Source organism: Mustela nigripes, chromosome 5 (assembly GCF_022355385.1).
Source record: "Mustela nigripes isolate SB6536 chromosome 5, MUSNIG.SB6536, whole genome shotgun sequence".
NCBI classification, from domain to species: domain Eukaryota; kingdom Metazoa; phylum Chordata; class Mammalia; order Carnivora; family Mustelidae; genus Mustela; species Mustela nigripes.
Window position 1 is genome coordinate 14,868,483 of NC_081561.1, and position 16,949 is coordinate 14,885,431.

At 49.1% G+C, this 16,949-nt stretch overlaps 1 protein-coding gene across 5 annotated transcripts in view; it reads left to right on the plus strand.

Annotated features, from left to right (window-relative positions):
- JARID2 (jumonji and AT-rich interaction domain containing 2) overlaps positions 1 to 16,949 on the plus strand; it is a 256,819-nt gene that overhangs the window by 111,992 nt on the left and 127,878 nt on the right. For 4 of the 5 annotated variants that reach the window (XM_059399482.1, XM_059399483.1, XM_059399481.1 and 1 more), the window contains one exon: positions 7,208 to 7,343. In XM_059399482.1, coding sequence (XP_059255465.1) covers positions 7,208 to 7,343 — 136 coding nt within the window. Of the gene's footprint in view, positions 1 to 7,207; positions 7,344 to 16,949 lie in introns of those variants that run through there. The other variant, XM_059399489.1, reaches the window with a different exon arrangement.

The following is a 16,949-nucleotide window of genomic DNA, read 5'->3' on the forward strand; positions in this document are numbered from 1 at the left end:
ATTATTTAATGGGAGTTTGGAAGAAGTAAAACTCTCCTTGCATAAGCATTTTCAGGCCGTTTACTTTATCCCAGGAAGCATGTCTGTCTGAGGAAAATGTGCTGCTGGAAGTGCTTTTTAATTTAAAGTCAAGGCAGAAGCAACATCCTTCCCAAGTTCAGTAAGTCAGTGGTTTTCTGGCTGCTCGTCATCTTTCTAGATGTGAATATCCCCCTTTGATAGTGTCAGCACTGACCATTGATCCATTTCATGGAATTAAAAAAAAAACTGGATTCGCATCAGGTTGATTTGAAAAATGGGGATTTGTAAAGGAGAAGACATGATTATTTTGTGAAAAGGGAAGAAATACTACGTTTTAACCTGAGTCACACCACTCACATTTTTCAGTATTTTCTCATTTATTTTTGGCTCTGTAAATCCTTGTTTACTTGGAATCCTTGTCAAGAATCCAGACAGCCTCCCTCCCCCACCCCCACCCTACCCCCCAGGTAGGGGGATGCTTTCATTGTTCTGTTCTCACACTTGATGGAAGAGGCTGGCATTTCAGACAGCACATATTGTATTAAGTAGGTTGACTTAACAGGTATAGGCAGAACTTGTTCTGAAGAGAAAAGGCATTCATGGAGAGGATTCCAGTCGTGCTCCCTGGAATGAGGAAAGCGCTAACAGTTTTTCTGCCCCGTCTCCCTCAAGAACCCAGTCTTTCAAATTTTGTCTCGTTGCTAGTTGGCTCTGTGCACCTGCCAGACCCCCTCCCCCCTTCCATTCTCCTCCTCTCCATGAAGTGTGCTTATTTCTTTTTAATCCAACTTAGGGTCAGGTTGAGCATTGGAATTGGGCCATGGCACTCCTTTTCATTTTAAGAGGAGTAGAAAGTCACAAATTCTTCCATTCCCAGAGCCTTGGCAAGGTGCATAGAGAGAGGCTGTACTCACACGCTGATGGTGTTGGTGAACTTCCCCAGTGGCTTCTGGGGATCCAAACACAAAGTCGTTCATCTCAGCACTTGTATAAGCTACAATACAGAGGTTTCATGGTAGGAGAAGACCTTCCTCCCTCCGGATCTGAACATTGTCTTTCTGTGCAATGCCCCAACTTACAGGAGGCTGCGAAGAATATTTGATTTCCTGTACCCCCTCCCTATGGAAGCATGAGTGTTTTCTGGGGAATGTAATGCTATCTTTTTTTTCTTTTTTTAAGATTTTATTTATTTGATAGAGATCACAAGTAGGCAGGTAGGCAGGCAAAGAGAGAGGGGGAAGCAGGCTCCCTGCTGAGCAGAGAGCCTGATGCAGGGCTTGATCCCAGGACCCTGAGATTATGACCTGATCCGAAGGCAGATGCTTCAACCCACTGAGCCACCCAGGTACCCCTGTAATGCCATCTTTAACTGTGCCTGTCCCAAGGGATTTCCCCTCCTCCCCTCACAAGTGACCTTTCTCTGTGGGGAGGTTCTGGGTTTCATTTTAAAACACAGGTGTGTATCACACTGCATTTCTGGTACGTCTTAGATGTTGGCTTTATTTTTCTTGGTTGATGGGGTTAAAATGATCTCCAGTGTATTAGACCTTTTTTATTAATGGATTCCTATTTGCTGAAAAGAACACCTAGTATAATTGGTTGGTTGACCTGTGTCTCGGCTTCCAACAGTAGTTCCTTATTAACAATGCCCATGGTTGGTATGATACATTACTTGGTCATTCTGCCTGTGATGTAACGTTTGCTGACAAGTGATAGGAAATTAAGCATCTTCCATTGGGTGGACCCTATTAATTTGTAAATGGTTGTAATGTTAGAAAAGTTTGTTGTATTTTTAAAATCAGAAACCTTTCGAACCCATGCATTTCCATCCGTGTTTTCCCTCTCCTCAATAAGATGACCTGAATTTGAAATCCTAACAGACACGGACAGATTGCATAAGGATGTCTTGAGGGGTGACCTTAGAATCCGTGTTCTTCCAATTACATGAAGTAGCTACAGAGACCCAATAAGAGAAAATCCCTCTCCCTCCTGTTCTTACTAATCTCCAGTGAGTGCTGTTCATGAGTGGTTCTGGTGGGTTTCTTTTTTAATTTTTTATTTTTTTTCATATATTTCCATTCACCTCTTGAAATGAGTAATTTTAATTTTGCTTTCATGTAGGAGTTCATGTGAGTTACAGGTTTGACATTTACTCTTCAAGAATGAATTTCTAGGGGTGCCTGGGTGGCTCAGTGGGTTAAGGCCTCTGCCTTAGGCTCAGGTCATGGTCCTGGGATCGAGCAGCCCCGTGTCAGGCTCTGTTTGGCGGGGAGCCTGCTTCCCTCCCTCTCTCTGTCTGCCTCTCTGCCTGCTTGTGATCTCTGTCAAATAAATAAATAAAATCTTTGCGGTGGGGGGAGGAAAGAATGAATTTCCAAGTTTTGAAACTTCGCTTTGGGTACCTGCCTCGTCCTGTGGACCCATTGACCACGCTTGCCAGTTCCACGTTCTCTGCAGCTGCGTGACCTTGGGAAAGACATTGAAACTTACCTCTTTTAAAAAAATGAGTTTCGTGATTACTTCCTTTTCCACCCCATTTTAAGCCAAAAGACTGTGGTAGCAAGCTTTTTAGTCTTTAACTGGACCTAGGTTTTGGAGGATTGTTAGTAGGTTCCGCTGTCACAGGGAGGGCTCCGTACAGTGTATCTTCCCATTTTCCCGTGCTGGCCGCGCAGCTCCATTTCCTTGCATGTCTGTTGCAAAACTTGGAGCGGCTTAGGGTTATGCTGTGTTCTTTTACTCTTAATAAAAAAGATTATGACCATAAGCATTCAAGTTTAATTCCTGACCAGCTGCCATTTTTGATAAGAGATTCTCCCGTTATTTCAAAGAATGGCAAACGTTTTTCAAATGAAAAGAAAAACCCTGTCACTTTTACTTTTTTAAAGGCCTTAATACTCAATTTTCCATCTGCCGAAGAAAGTGATTTTTTTTTTTAGCAGTCGGAATAGCAAAGTGAATCTAGATCTGTGTGATGATTTTCCTGTTTTTTCTCCCCCCCCCCCCTTTTTTTAACCCCTTCAGTGGATATTCTACACATGGCGGTATTTACAAAGCATTTATTTTGGAGTTGGGGAAATAGAGGTTAAGAAATAAGGGGATGGGAATGAGGGAGGGTCCTTGATTGCACTTCCCGGGATAATTTGATGAAAATGTAAAAACCCTGGAGGTCTTATTGATGCCCCAATGGCAGTAGCTTTAAAAAAAAAAAAATCTTTAAGGAAATGCAAAGAAAGAAAGGACTCACACTCTGGGTGACTGAATTTCCATCAGAATTAAGCTGCTGGGTTCCTCTGACTGTGGCCACAGCTCCTCCTGGGCCCTCCTTTATTAAACTGACCAGTAAACCAGAATGGACTGGGTACTTGGTTCTGGGGAAGCATCCTGGAAGAAGTCCAGAAAAGATCTTTCCCTGTTCAGTGCCTCACTGTCAAATCGGGCAGGATTCCTTCAGACGAGGAGAGGGAGTCCCATGGCCTGACGCAGTCTACGGAAGATCAGAGGAGATCATTAGGAATTTTGAGCACTGAGGCAAGAGTAGACTATCGGACGATTCTGAAAATGATGATTTGGGGATGCATAATTGAATACAGAGGGTGCTGGGAAAAGGGCACGCCAGAATCCTGGAGGATTCTAGAGGAGGAGGAATCTGTGTGGACGCGATGGGAGAGGAAAAGCCAGTGATCCAGATGTTTTGTGAAGGAATCAGTCAGAATTGAGCTTACACGGTAAGGGGCTGTGCCTGGGTTGTCAGGTTTGGGTTCTAGGAAACCATGTGGATTTCTAGATTGGAGCCGTTTCCTTGTGGGCACTAGGTGGTTGCAGGATGAGGTCTCCAGGACGATGAGAAGCTTACAGCTGAGAATGAGAGGGGTAGCCCGTCCTTTCGGATTATCACTGTGGGGTGTGTTTTATGGGGGGTAGCGGTGACTTGAGTCCAGGAAACTGTAGGATTTCCTGCACTGCACTCCACTTAAAACACCCTGGGTGTTGTAAGGTTAGGGACCGGCAGACCAGGTGTGGGTTAAGGTAGTGGGAAGAAGGTGAGCTTGAACTTGAGTCTCTTTGGTTACCCCGAAATATCTCTTGAGCTCTTGAGCTCGTATTGTATCAGGGAGGCCTTGTGTTGCTGGGATGTCAGTGGTCAAGGGGATTTCCTGGCCCCATGCAGGTATTGTTTAAATGGTTGATTAAATGAGCCCATTATTAGGGGCACCTGGGTGGCTCTGTCAGTTAAGCGCCTGCCTTTGGCTCAGGTCAGGATCCTGGGATCAAGCCCCATGTCGGTCTCCGAGGAGGCTGCTTCTCCCTCTTCCTCTCCCCTGCTTGTGTTCTCTCTTGTGTTCTCTCTCTCTCTCTGAAAAAAAAAATTTTTTTTTTTTTTTTTAAAGAAAAAGAAAAGGATGAGACCATGCTTGAAGAAGGAGGGGGAAACAAAAGGTAGTAAACTCTCAGATGTTGGCATTTGGAGTTGCCCGTCCTGTTGAGAGTTCTCTCTGGGCTTTTCTTGGAGTGCTCAGCCCTTGGCTGTTCCGAACGACAGCTGAGGCTAGAGCGGAGTGCGTGTTGGACTTGAGGTACCTTCGTGCAGACCTTCCATGACCCCCCATCTTGGCTAGCTCTGTGTTACCACCTCGGGGAGTGCAGGCACCCCTATGTGTTCTGCGTCAGGCCTTCCACCGGGGAGGAGGCCAGGCCTCCCAGCATAGCGTAGGGTGATCCGTCTTGGCCCTGCAGCTGGGAGAAGCAGCTTAAGTTTTAATTTCGGAGTTATTACCCATCTATGGAGCTTTCGGAAACAGAGTCCCTTTATTACCAACTAGGTTTGTGTCTTGTGTCAATGTCAAGGGACGGGACAAAGCTTGACCAGTATTGTATGTTATAGAAAAGAGCTCTTGTGTACCCCCCCCAAATTTGTTTTTCAATGTCTACAATTTGAAACCCCATAATCTGGGTCATGGATTTGGCTCCCCTGTATTTAAAGTACTTTATAGCTTTCATGAAGGCTCTCCTGTCCGTAAGTGAACCCGAAACGCATCTTCTTTTGTGGGCGGCTTCTGCCCCCATGGTTTATGGTTTAATGAGACCACAGTTGTAGGGGCAGGGCTGTCTTGTGTGGAGGCCCGATGTCAGAATGAAGGCACCAGTCTGAACACAACCCAGTAAATCATGTCAGGAACTTTACTTTGAAACCTATTTTCAGGTTTTATAATTTATAAACTGTGGGTATGTACGGAATAATAGTTTATAATCCCAGCCTCGTTGGAGGATGAGAATAGGGATCAGGTCCCCGTGAAGAGTGTTCTCTCCTGGGTGCTGGGAAAAGCTGGGGTTTCAGCCTCACTGTCTTCAGTATTATTAGGAGGAGCCAGTACTCTTTTGTTGGGGGAGCTGGTGGGACAGCGAATTCACCTTCTTTGTGCCTTTTGTGTGTTGTGTGCCTACGTCCTCTGATTAATTATTCAAGCTCCTCAGGTGGAGTCTGGTCAGAGGGCCTCCTTTTTCTGTTGGTGAACCATGTGGTCGGAAGGTAGAGAGTGACTTGTGCATGGTAGTGGTTCAGAGACCCCGTGGGCTTGTCCCGCCAGGGGAGGCAGTTGTCTGGTTATTTTCAGCCTTTGGGTCCGGACCTTGACCCGCCCACCGTGGTCTCCAGATCCCTCTTGCCTCTCTGGGGAGCGCCCCCAGGAAGACAGGAGGCGCCTTCCTCCTTGGAGCCAACGGAAATCTCCGCTTGGCCGGTCTGCAGGAGTGGGAGGATGGCGTGGGCAAGGTGGAAATCCTAGTAGTTCTTTCCCAGGGCTCTCTTCCCCCTTATTACGGAAGATGGAAGTGCGCTCTCCTGGGGAAAATCCTGGCAGCTTAACCGAGTGCAGTTTCAAGTTATTTAGGGCTTTAGAGTCTCTGTGGTCGGATTTCTCTAAGAGGTAGTTTGTGTTTATCCAGAATTTAGGAACGCGCACGCTGGGAAAGCCCTCAGGTCATCTGGCCCCCCTGACCAAGTCCTGTGGAGGTTTCCAGGGACTTGCGGGTGGCAGGGAGGGTGAAACTGCTCTGTCTGCACTGGGCTGGCCGTTGGGGTGTAAGGCCTGAGCAGAAGGAACCCGAATATCCACTTTCCCTTCCTGCTTTTACCTACGGTATTAACGTTCTCCGTATTCTCCGAAGGTCCCAAGGATCTGAGAAGCTCCTATCCTTCTAAGGTGAAAGGCTCTAAAATGCTTAAGTCTTGACTTGAGTGTGAACTTAAGGACCTCTTGGTTTGCAGACAGTAGGCAGGTGCCTAGGGCTGTCCTTAGCCTTGTGTGAAGCAACACTTCAGATCTTACACACAGCTTCTCGCTGGTTCCCTACAGCAGTCCCCTCTCTGCTCAGATCCCGGATCCACCATTTCTGATTCCAGAGTGGGCTCTGACCTCCGTCTCCAGCTGGGGGGGCTCCCTCTCCTCCTCCTCTTGCTGCTCCTCGCCCCTCCCTCTGTCTTTCTGCCTTTACTGCTGGAGTGGCTGGGAGGGGCGCCGGCGGCACCGGCGGCGGCGGACTAGCTCCTTGGATTTGCCCAGCCTGGCCCTCGTGTGTTCCCGGCCTCTCTCAGGAGCGTGCACCGCATCTGATACCACAGACCTAAGGGAGCCTCGCAAATTAGACCTTCAAGACCTATTATTAACCTGTGTGTATTTTTCTTTCCTCCCCCTACCTTCCCCTTTAAGTCACCCCTTCCCTTCCCTCCCAGACCACCTACCGCCACCCACCAGTAACACTAACATATTCCGCGCAAAATTCAGAAAGAGGCGTTTTGTGCACCCTCAAGCGGAACTCCGGAGGCACACTGGTTCCTCAGGCGTCCGCTTGAGGGTGCACAAAACGCCTCTTTCTGAATTTTGCCCGGAATATGTTAGTGTTACTGGTTAATGAGGGTATTTGGGCGCAGGGCTTGTAATGAAAGCGAGGTGCTTGGCTTCCTTCCATGCCCTTCGGCTTTTTGCTAGGAGCAGTGCTGGAACCATGACCACAGGATGGAATTCTGGCCTCCACAGCTGGGTCTTGGTCGCATGATGCTTGTTTAGATTTTTTTTTTTTTTTAAGTTTATTCAAACTCTTCGTATTTACTTGCCCACCTCCCCCCCCCCCCCCTTTTTTTTTTTTTTTTAGTGATTTCCCTTCTCCCTTTCTTCTGTTTCTCCAGGATGACAGTGATGGGATTCCATGGTCAGAAGAAAGGGTGGTACGTAAAGTCCTTTATTTGTCTCTGAAGGAGTTCAAGAATGCCCAGAAGAGGCAGCACGGGGAAGGCATTGCTGGGAGCCTGAAAACGGTGAATGGTGAGTTGCCTCTTTTGTTGGAATCGGATGGTATCTTTGGGCACGACCTTGTTTCTGACTCGGATGTGTTTCGGGCAGCTTGTGCTTCTCAGGTTAGGCCCCTAATGGCAGTTATTTCGGACATCCGACTGGGTTGATGGATTCATTTTTATGCTCCTTTATGTGTTGTGTAATATAATTGGCAAGGTGCCTTAATTAGTCTGTTCCCTACAGATAAGATGGGGGCTGTGATCTGATTTCTGGGTTGAAGGTAGAATCTGCCTTACCGGTTTTTCTTTGGGTCTCTGTCTTTCTCCTTGGATCTTGCCGCACCCTGGAGCTCCTGGTTCTTTTCCTGTTTGTGTAGGAAGTAGCTTGAGTCTCGTGGGTGCACGCGGCCCTTCCTGCTCACTGGCTCAGAGGCCTGCTGAGGACCTGCTTCCTTCCTTGCTTCGCAGGTCGGGCAGGTGGTTGCATGGCGGCAGGTAATAGACGGTGGCCTGGAATTCTGTGCATCTGGGAGGGCAGCTGTGTGGCTACCCGAGGTCTTGCAGCCTGGAAGGAACCGTGCTCTTCTGAGTTTTTAACACTGACTCTTTGTCATGGGCTTTTTAGGAGGACGGGCCAGAAACCAGCCAGTGGAAACCATTTTAGAACACGCATTTGGTTACAGTCTGTGCTCGTTCAGGGGATGTGGCCGGGGTGGCCTTCCGCAGTCTTCCTCGTTAGTCTTTTGGAATTCTAGATAAATGTGAATGAATGGACCATGTTCTGATTGGTACGTAGCTTGGAGCAAGGAGAGAGACACGGGAGAGGTGGTTGTTCTTTTTTTAATGTCTCTGCTGTGGTCCGTGGAGTGACAGCGTCGGGACATGTGGGCTACTTGAGAGCTGGCCAGGGTCCAGCAGCCACGTTCACCTCGGGTGTCCACTGTCCTTCCAGTTGGCTTCATTGTAAGGTGGGTTGTCTGGGGGAGCCTCTTTTTTAATGATTTTATTTATTTATTTGACAGAGAGAGAGAAATGGCAAGAGAGGGAAGATAAGCGGGGTGGAGTAGGTGGTAGAGGGGGAAGCAGGCTTCCTGCCAAGCAGGGAGCCGGATGCGGGGCTCCATCCCAGGACCCTGGGATCCTGACCTGAGCCCAAGGTAGATGCTTAATGACTGAGCCCCCCTTGGGGAGTCTCTTGTTGGGACCAGTGCCCACATGGGTGGGACCCGTGTGAAGCCTTGGCTGGGTTTCCAGGGACACCCTCCCTGGACTACACCTGGGTTTGCCCTGCCACCCACCCAGGGCCTGTCTCTTTCCTGTTTCTATGGGACTTAAAGCTTCTGGAAGTTGGGAGTCCACATGTATATGGGAAGGCCCCCATCCCTTGTGTGTGTGTGTGTGTGTGTGTGTGTGTGTGTGTGTGTGTGTATTCCCCCCGCCCCCCACAGAAGCACAATTAGTAGAATCTGTTGCCACCAGTCTAGAATCTGGCCCTTTGTGTGATGTGATTCTTCCTAGTGTCCTTGCTTCACATTGAATGTAGTGTCTGGCTTTTTACGTGTTTGAGGGGAATGTGGCCCGGGAGAGTCTCCTTGTACCCTGAAGGTTACAGCAGAGCAGGGGCAGCTGGGGGTTAGAGGTCACTGTCGTGAAAAGGCATAATCTCATTCTGCTATGTACATCACATGGTACGGCCGTAGTGGTTTTAGAATCTTAACAACAACAAACATCAACCCATTTGAGGGGGGAAAATAAAATCCACTTTTAGGACAAGTTTGCCAGGTGTCCAGGATTAAGTAAAGGTGGGATTTAGGTAAAAGAACAAAAACTAAAGCCCTTCTAGAGGTCTTCCAGGCACTGCCAACCTCGTGGAGCAAAGGTAGCTCTCGTTTTTAACTGGCCTCGTTGAGGGCTTGACAGTGCCCAGGAAGGAGTTCTAAGAAATCTGGGAAAAGACTGCCTTGCTGGGGGTCGTTAGACACTTTAAAGAATTCTTGTATCAGTTTCATAAAGAAAAGGGGTTTTTATTGTGGTAGTTTGTATTTCATGCTGATGAAGACCGGCTTGTCGTTTTCCTGTCTAGTGTTCCGTCCGGAGACGCCAAGGCCTGCCTCTCTCTCTCTCTCTCTCTCTCTCTCTCTCTCTCGGCTGCGGGATTGCTGTGAAGATGCCCGTTTCTGTTTCCTGTTGGTGTCCGCGCAGCCACCTGTCCAGAGTCCACATATTTGTCATTCTGTGTCGTGGATTTCCATAGCACTTCTAAATAAGCCCCTCTGGTTGTAAGAAGAATGTTCTTAGAGGCCACTAACAGGTTGAAGTGTGCTTTCTCATTGGGGGCCTGCTGGAGAGATCGGGAAACAGCATAGCTCACTCGTGGAGAATAGCTCCTTCTCTGGAGGTCCCTGGACCTCAGCAGTGCACTCTCAGGGCACACGATCCAGAGAGAGTGGAATGCAGTGGAGCATCCCGGGCTATTCTGGTAGCTGAGGTTGGGGGTAGGAGGGTTGCAAGCAGTGTTCTGTGTGTGTGTGTGTGCGCGCGCGCGCGCCTGTGAATGCATCACTTGTTCAGCGGATACTTCATAAACATCATTCCCAACTACGCAGTGGAAGGACCTCATCCTGAGCTGGACATCACAGCACCCTATTTTGAGGTTTTTAACTGTCGGGCAAATGAAGGTAGGTTAGTGGGGGAAGAGCCGCTTTCACAGCCCTGCCAGGTGAAATGTTTCCTTTTTTGCTTTGTTTGTTTCAGTTCATCACAGAACCACCTGAGGTTCCCTTGTAAACGCTGAAATCCATTGGTCCAGTGTTAATGGTCACAGGAGGAATCTGTCTGGTGGTGGAGTTTTGAAGCTCTGCCCAGTACAGAGCCCTTGCTGTAGGATCCGGGGAAGGAAGCTGACCAGACAGCGGTTGTAGGGGGTTCCTGTGCCCAGAACTGGGGTGGGGTCACTACTGCCCCTGTGCCATTGTCCGTCTCTTCCCACTACCCCCCATCCCCCACCCCATGCCTTGCAGCTTGGGGACCTTGGGTGGTGACCTACCTCTGAGGCCCCTGGTGTGTTCAGCTGTAAGCTGAAGAGTGTCCTTGTAGGGCTTTGGGAGTGCTCTGTCTGGTAGTGACTTTCCCAAGGTCACACAGCTGTCAACTGTGCTGTAGCAGAACTGGAATTAGAGCTCACGTTCTGGAACTCTGGATCTAGCACTCATTTAAGGAGGCAGAAGCGGTGAAAATGACCCCGTATCCTTGCAGCAGTGGTATTGAAAACAAGGCGTTCGATCCCCCCATGCCCATGTCACTTTTCTGAGCTGTTTCTGGGTTATTCATCCTCCCAGTGTTTGCTGGGGAAAATTCTGTCTTCAAATAATAGCTGTGTTGACAATAGGAGGAGCTTGATGGAACTTTTTCTCTAATTTGAGAATGAATTGACATCACTTCCTCTAAATCCTTGGCCCACGAGGATGACGAAGCGTGTGAGGGATCAGGTGTCCGGGAACCCGGCGTAGAAGGCGGCAGTTTTTATCTGAGTGGATGAACTCTGCTGCCCCATTTTCTCTGGGTCTCGGGTCGTCGTAATAACCCAGCCAGACAGGAGACTGTGGGGAGAGCTCGTAGTTTATGTCATGAAATCCATGTTGGCCATCCGTCTTGCAGGGAATGAGGTTATAGTTTGGTTGTTGTTGTTTTCTGTTTGTTTTTGATCCTAGTAGAGGTAGTGAATGTGAATCTTGAACAGCCTCATGGATCATCCTTGTGGAGGGACTGAAACCCTCCACTGGGTTGGCTGGTTAGAGCCGGGCCTGGGGGAGGTGGGGCTCGGATTTTTGCAGATTGCGAGAGCCTTCTGTCTGCTTCCTGCCGTAGATAATGCCACTCTGGCTGTAATAAATTTGACAAAAGCTTCGGGAACGGCTGGCAGAGGCTGAGGCCTCGGCCACTCTTTGAGGGCCCTTGGCCCGCCGGGGCTGAAATTAGGGACATTTAAATAATAACATGCTACACAAATGAGTACACATAATTACACAGTAAGAGAGGGGAGCTATTAGCTGTATTTGGAGTTTCATTTGCTTCCTATAAATGTCATCTGAGATCGAGCAAGGCCTCTGGCCAGTTGAAGAGCCTTGAGTGGATTTGAGGGACCCGGGCTCCTCTTCCTTGCGGTCTTGCGGTGGTCCTGGTGGCCCGTCCGCACTGAGCACCCACTACGGACTCCCCTCCGATCCCAGCACTCGGTCCTCATCTCAGTCGTTGTAATCTCCTGAGCAGACCGTTCTGTGGATGAGGATGTGGTACAGCAGCAAGGATTCATTGTTGGCCTGCACCGGTGGTCCCTGGCAGCCGCTGCTTTCTGCGCCACGCATCTGATAAGAAAGAAGTAAAGATAGGATTCCCCAAACGAGAATTTTTAGGAGGACACTTTTTCTAAAAGGTGTTTCTTTTGAAAGAGATAATGTGTGATGCTGTGCTGGGGAAGGAGGCTTCGGGGGTGGGGTGGGGGTGTGAGTGTGAATGTGGGCCTCTGTCGTGCATGTCATTGATCGAGGGAATCCAAAGATGGCACCTGTCCTACTTGCTCACCCTCCTGGGGGGGCCCGTCACCGGTACACAGACGCATTCATCATCTTTCTTCACTGAGAGGTAGAGCTTTTTATTTTTTTTTAAATCTACGTTTTAAAAAAAGATTATTTATTTGATGGAGAAAGAGCGCAAGAGCGCACAGTGGGTAGAGCAGCAGGAAAAGGGAGAGGGAGAAGCAGGCTCTCTGCTGAGCGGGGAGCCTGATGCAGGGGCTCAGTCCAGGCCTTTGAGATCATGACCCGAGCTGAATGTTGCTTAGCCGACTGAACTACCCAGGTGCCCCAAACTTTGTATTTTTAATGCTGCTGCTGAACCACGGGGTTGGCAGTCCTCCGAGGGCCACTGGTCCTGGTGCCACACTGGAGGGGGATGGGCCTTTCTGGCAACCACTGCTGACTTGTAGTGAGGGGCCGAAGCTGGAGATGTGGATACAGGGGACACCCCCCAAACCCCCTACATACAAACCTTCTTTATCTCCAGCTCCTTGAAAATCTTAAAGATCCCCGATGTGTTGATTGTGAAATGAAACTTGGTCCCAACTCTTGCAGGGTCATTGTTCTGCATAAAATAAAGATGTTTTGTGAGCCCAAATAAAAAGTCTGAGCACATTGTCCCACGGATGGCACTTGATGTACGCGGCTGTATTTGAAAAGATGGTCATGGTCCTATGGGTGCCTTCTGTCAGCTGACGGGGGACACCTCTCCTGTCGGCTCTGGGCCCGCGGTGTTCGCCTGCAGTGTTCACATCCAGCTTTTTCAACGGGAGAGACTGTTCTTTGGGTGTTTGCTTGTTTCCTCCTAGAGAAAGTGGCTTACCCCACCGCCCGTGTGTCTGCCTCCGTGTCCTCTGTAAGCTGTGGGCACCGCGGGCTCAGGCTGCCCTCATGCAGCTGCCGCGGGCTGGGTTTCTGGAACTCTCCAACCTGAGACCCTTCTTCCTTCTGTTCCTACCGCCTTCACGAGTGAGACAGCATTCCATGTAAACGCTGGGTGAGACGTCAGAAAACTTGACGTCTTTCTCTGTGGCTTTCCCGTCCCGGACCTGAGTGGGACCCTCCGGGCATTTCTTGATCGTGCTTCTGTTTGGTTGACACTTGATCATGTCTTTAGAACACAGACGGGTTTTGGGAGTCCTAAAACGGAACGCTGTTGCTCTTCTTTCCTGTCACTTTGTGCTGGAGGCCACCTTACCCCGCCAGGCCTCCCGGCCCACTTCCTCTGTTAGCTCTGTCCTCATCGTTGCCCAGTCTGGGCTGCTCTAAGAGGAGGGGCCTATGACAGGTAGCGGTGTATGTGTGTGGCGGGGCGGTGGGGGGTGGGCTCTCTCCTGCCTGTCAGGGTTCTTAGACAAGCCCAGCTATGAGGGGTCCCGAGGGCAGGAGGATGGAGATCTGCTGTGATCTCCTTTTCTTATCTCTACGGGGACCTCATTCTGGAACTTCTCCCTCTTCGTTATTTACTTCTCTCCTAGATGATTGCCATCAGTAAACCAAACATGTTATGGTTGCTCTCATGATAAAATAATCCCTCTACTGATCTTGCATATCGCTCCTGCTGTCCTGTCTGTCTCAAAAGAAAATGTCTACCCAGGCTGTACTCTCACTGTCTATATTCATATTAATATCCTTTCCACTTTCGGTCTCCTTTGAATTCCAGGGATCAGTTCTCGATTAAGGCTTCATAATGACCTTGATTGCCAACTCAAGATTCCAGTCAATGTAGCATTATTCGCCCCTTTGGCAGTGGACATGATCGAACCTGTCCTGAACTCCCCTTGCTTACTTGGCTTCTACACAGATTTCTTGGAAGGTCTCGTCAACATGAACTGTCCCAACACCAACTCTGTCTCCAGCTGAGTCTGTCCTCTGCTCTGCCCATCTCCTGTTGTCCATAAATGCCAGTTCCGTTTTTCTAGTTCCTTTGGCCTAAGCCTTGGAGTGATATGTACTTCTGGTTTTTCTATACTTTGCATTCCTTCCTTTAGCAAAACCTGTTTGTTCCAAATTCACATCTTCCGAATCTGAGTTCACACTATTGCCACTAGCCGGAAACCTCTAGCTTGGGCTGGGATCCCCGATGCTCTTTGATCTCAGCTTCTGCCTTTTTGTCCCTCTAGGCAGCAGTCAGAATGTGGGCTTTCATAGTCCTTCATAAATGCAGATTAGCACATGCTCTGTTCCTGCAGTGTCTCCCTGCCTCGAAGTGTGATAGCTTCGCATCCTTACCCTGACCACAGGATGTGGGCCACAGTATCTGTCTAGTCTCACTGCCTCCCCCGGTTTGGCCTTCTTGCTGTTCGAAGTGCACCAGAATTTTTGTGTTTTATGTATTTATTTTTTTTTAAGGATTTTATTTATTAGAAAGAGGGAGAGAACACGCGTGGGGGAGGGGCAGGCGGTGAGGGGCAGAGAGAGGGAGGAGGGGAGGGAGGAAGGCAGGGAGGAGCCCAATGCTGGGCTCAATCCAGGGACCCTGGGGTCATGACCTGAGCTTGAAGACAGAAGCCTAACCGACTGAGCCACCCAGGCGCCCCAGTTTTTTTGTACCTTAAAAAAAAAAAACCAACAAAAACAACAAACAAACAACAACAAAAACAAACAGTTAATTTTTTGAGAGTGTGTGCAGGGGGAGAGGGAGAGAGAATCTGAAGCAGGCTCTGCTCAGTGCAGAGCCTGACTCGGAGCCCAGTTTCAGGATGAGATCATGACCGGAGCTGAGATCAGGAGTCAGATGCTCAACTCTCTGAGCCACCCCAGCCCCCAGAGCTTTTGTGCTTTCTGATCCTTCTGTTGACAGCTGTCTCCCTTTAGAGAACCGCGTGCTTCCTCCCTGCCCGTGTTTCAGGTGCCTGCTCAAACTCGGAGGTTGGAACTGGAGTGTCCCTCTTGAGCATCCTATCAAAAATGTTTTCTTGGTCTGTTACCCTTTCACTCTTTACCTTGTAATACTTGTCTGCATAGAATTTACCCTGCCTGACCTTGTATTCTTGTTGTTCACTAGCTCTGAGTTTTCTCCCTGCAGTAGATTGAAAGTCCACGCTGGGTGGACTCCTGGTGCTCTGTAGAGCGTGTGCTGTTTGACACGGTGTGCAGACCGCTTTCTGCCCACCAGCTGCTCCCGCCTCCCGCTTCCAGCACCCTCTGCCTTGCTGTGGACCTGTTCCTGTCTGATCATCGGTTGAGTGTCCCACGTATGACTCCAGCTTTTAGTTCGGAAATACAGTCTGACACCTTCCCCTGTGCTGTTTTCTCTGTCTCTGAAGCACATGTTTAGTCATGGTTGTCATAAATTTCTAAGTCTTAACCATCCTAAAGTTTCTTAGGATTGGATCACCCTATACCTTACCTTTCCTTTCATTTTTCTTCCCTTTTCTTTTTCCTTTCCTTTGCTTCTTCTTTCTTTCTAAAGATTAATTCATTTGGGAGAGAGCGAGAATGTGCACAGAGGAGGAAGGGGCAGAGGGGGAGAGTGTCCCAAGCAGATTTTGTACAAAGCGCGGAGCCTGACGTGGGGCTTGATCTCATGACCCGGAGATCATGATCTGAGCTGAAACCAAGAGTTTGGTGCTTAGCAGAGTGAGCCACCCAGGTGCCCCCACCCCGCACCTTTTCTTAAACACTATTTCTAGTTTACGTATTCAGGTACAGGATATGTTGTTTAGTAGTTTAAGTTAAAATTGAGCCTATAAGAAATAAGTCATTCCTTCTAATCTCATAACATTTTCGTAATCTGTTGCTACCAGGACTCCTGACTCAGATCATACCCCCTCACATTTATTTATTTATTTATTTGACAGAGATCACAAGTAGGCAGAGAGAGAGAGAGGAGGAAGGAAGCAGGCTCCCTGCCGAGCAGAGAGCCGGATGCGGGGCTTGATCCCAGGACCCTGGGAACATGACCTGAGCCGAAGGCAGAGGCTTTAACCCACTAGGCCACCCAGGCACCCCAACCACCCTTATTTTTTTAATTGAGGTAAACTGTAATGCTCTGCGAAATCATGCTTCTTACTTGTATGATTGGATGGATTTCCAAATGCTCCTATACCCATGTAACAAGTGCTCTATTGTAGACTGAGGACTTTTCCATCAGCCCAGAAATGTTGGTCGTATACCTTTCCCTTTCCAAATGAAAGTATGGGTTCATTTTGGGGTTTGTCACCATAGCTGTCTTGATTTTTTTTTTTCTTTTTTTAACCTTTTATGATAACTGGGTTTGTGTTTTCCCAGAATGTACCAGAAGCCCTGGCTTTAAGGTAAGCATGAATAAAAGACCTCCTAGAGTTGGACATGGCCATGAGTGACCTTCACCATCTCAAGGTGGCATTGGTGGAGCCAGATTCTTGGTCTTGAACTGGGCACGTTTTTGGTCCTGAGCTGTGTACAAGTCTGGATCTAATGAGCGTTTGAACAGCTCTGCCTCTCCTCCTGCTTGGTGTTTCCCCCTCTGTGAGTGTTGAGAAATCACAGCCTTGGTTCAAGAATTCAGGAGGTTCTTGGAACTGGGGTTCCAGACATGGCTTTTCCCCAAAGACAAGCTGAAGAGGCATCCCTAGGGCATAACCTTTCTCTGCTGATGTGTTTTCAGTTCGAGTGATTCTTATCTGGAGCCTGTGAGCTGCCCCATGGCCCTGAGGATGCAGATGTGGGGGGCAGCGTGGTCAGATGGCTGATTGCTGTTCATTTTTTTTTACAGCTGTGGCGAAGGTCTGTGTATTAGTCAGCTCCTGCTGCCCTAAGAAAATACCATAGTCTGGGTGGGGTGGTTTAGACAGAAATACATTTCTCCTTGTTCTGGAGGCTTGGAGGTCCCGGATCTGGGGTGCCAGCCAGTCCTTCCTGATGAAGAATGGCTTCCTGGCCGTATCCTCACTAGACTGAGAGGGGGGGACAGAGTGCGTAGGTGTCTCTTCCTCTCCTTATGAGAATGCTGGTCCTAGTAGATTATTGTGTGTCGCGCCCCGCCCCCCCGCCCCCCCCCCCCCCCCCCCCCCCCCCCCCCTTCCCCCCTCCTCCCCTCCCCCCCCCCCCCCCCCCCCCAGCGCCCGCCGCCCGTCGGG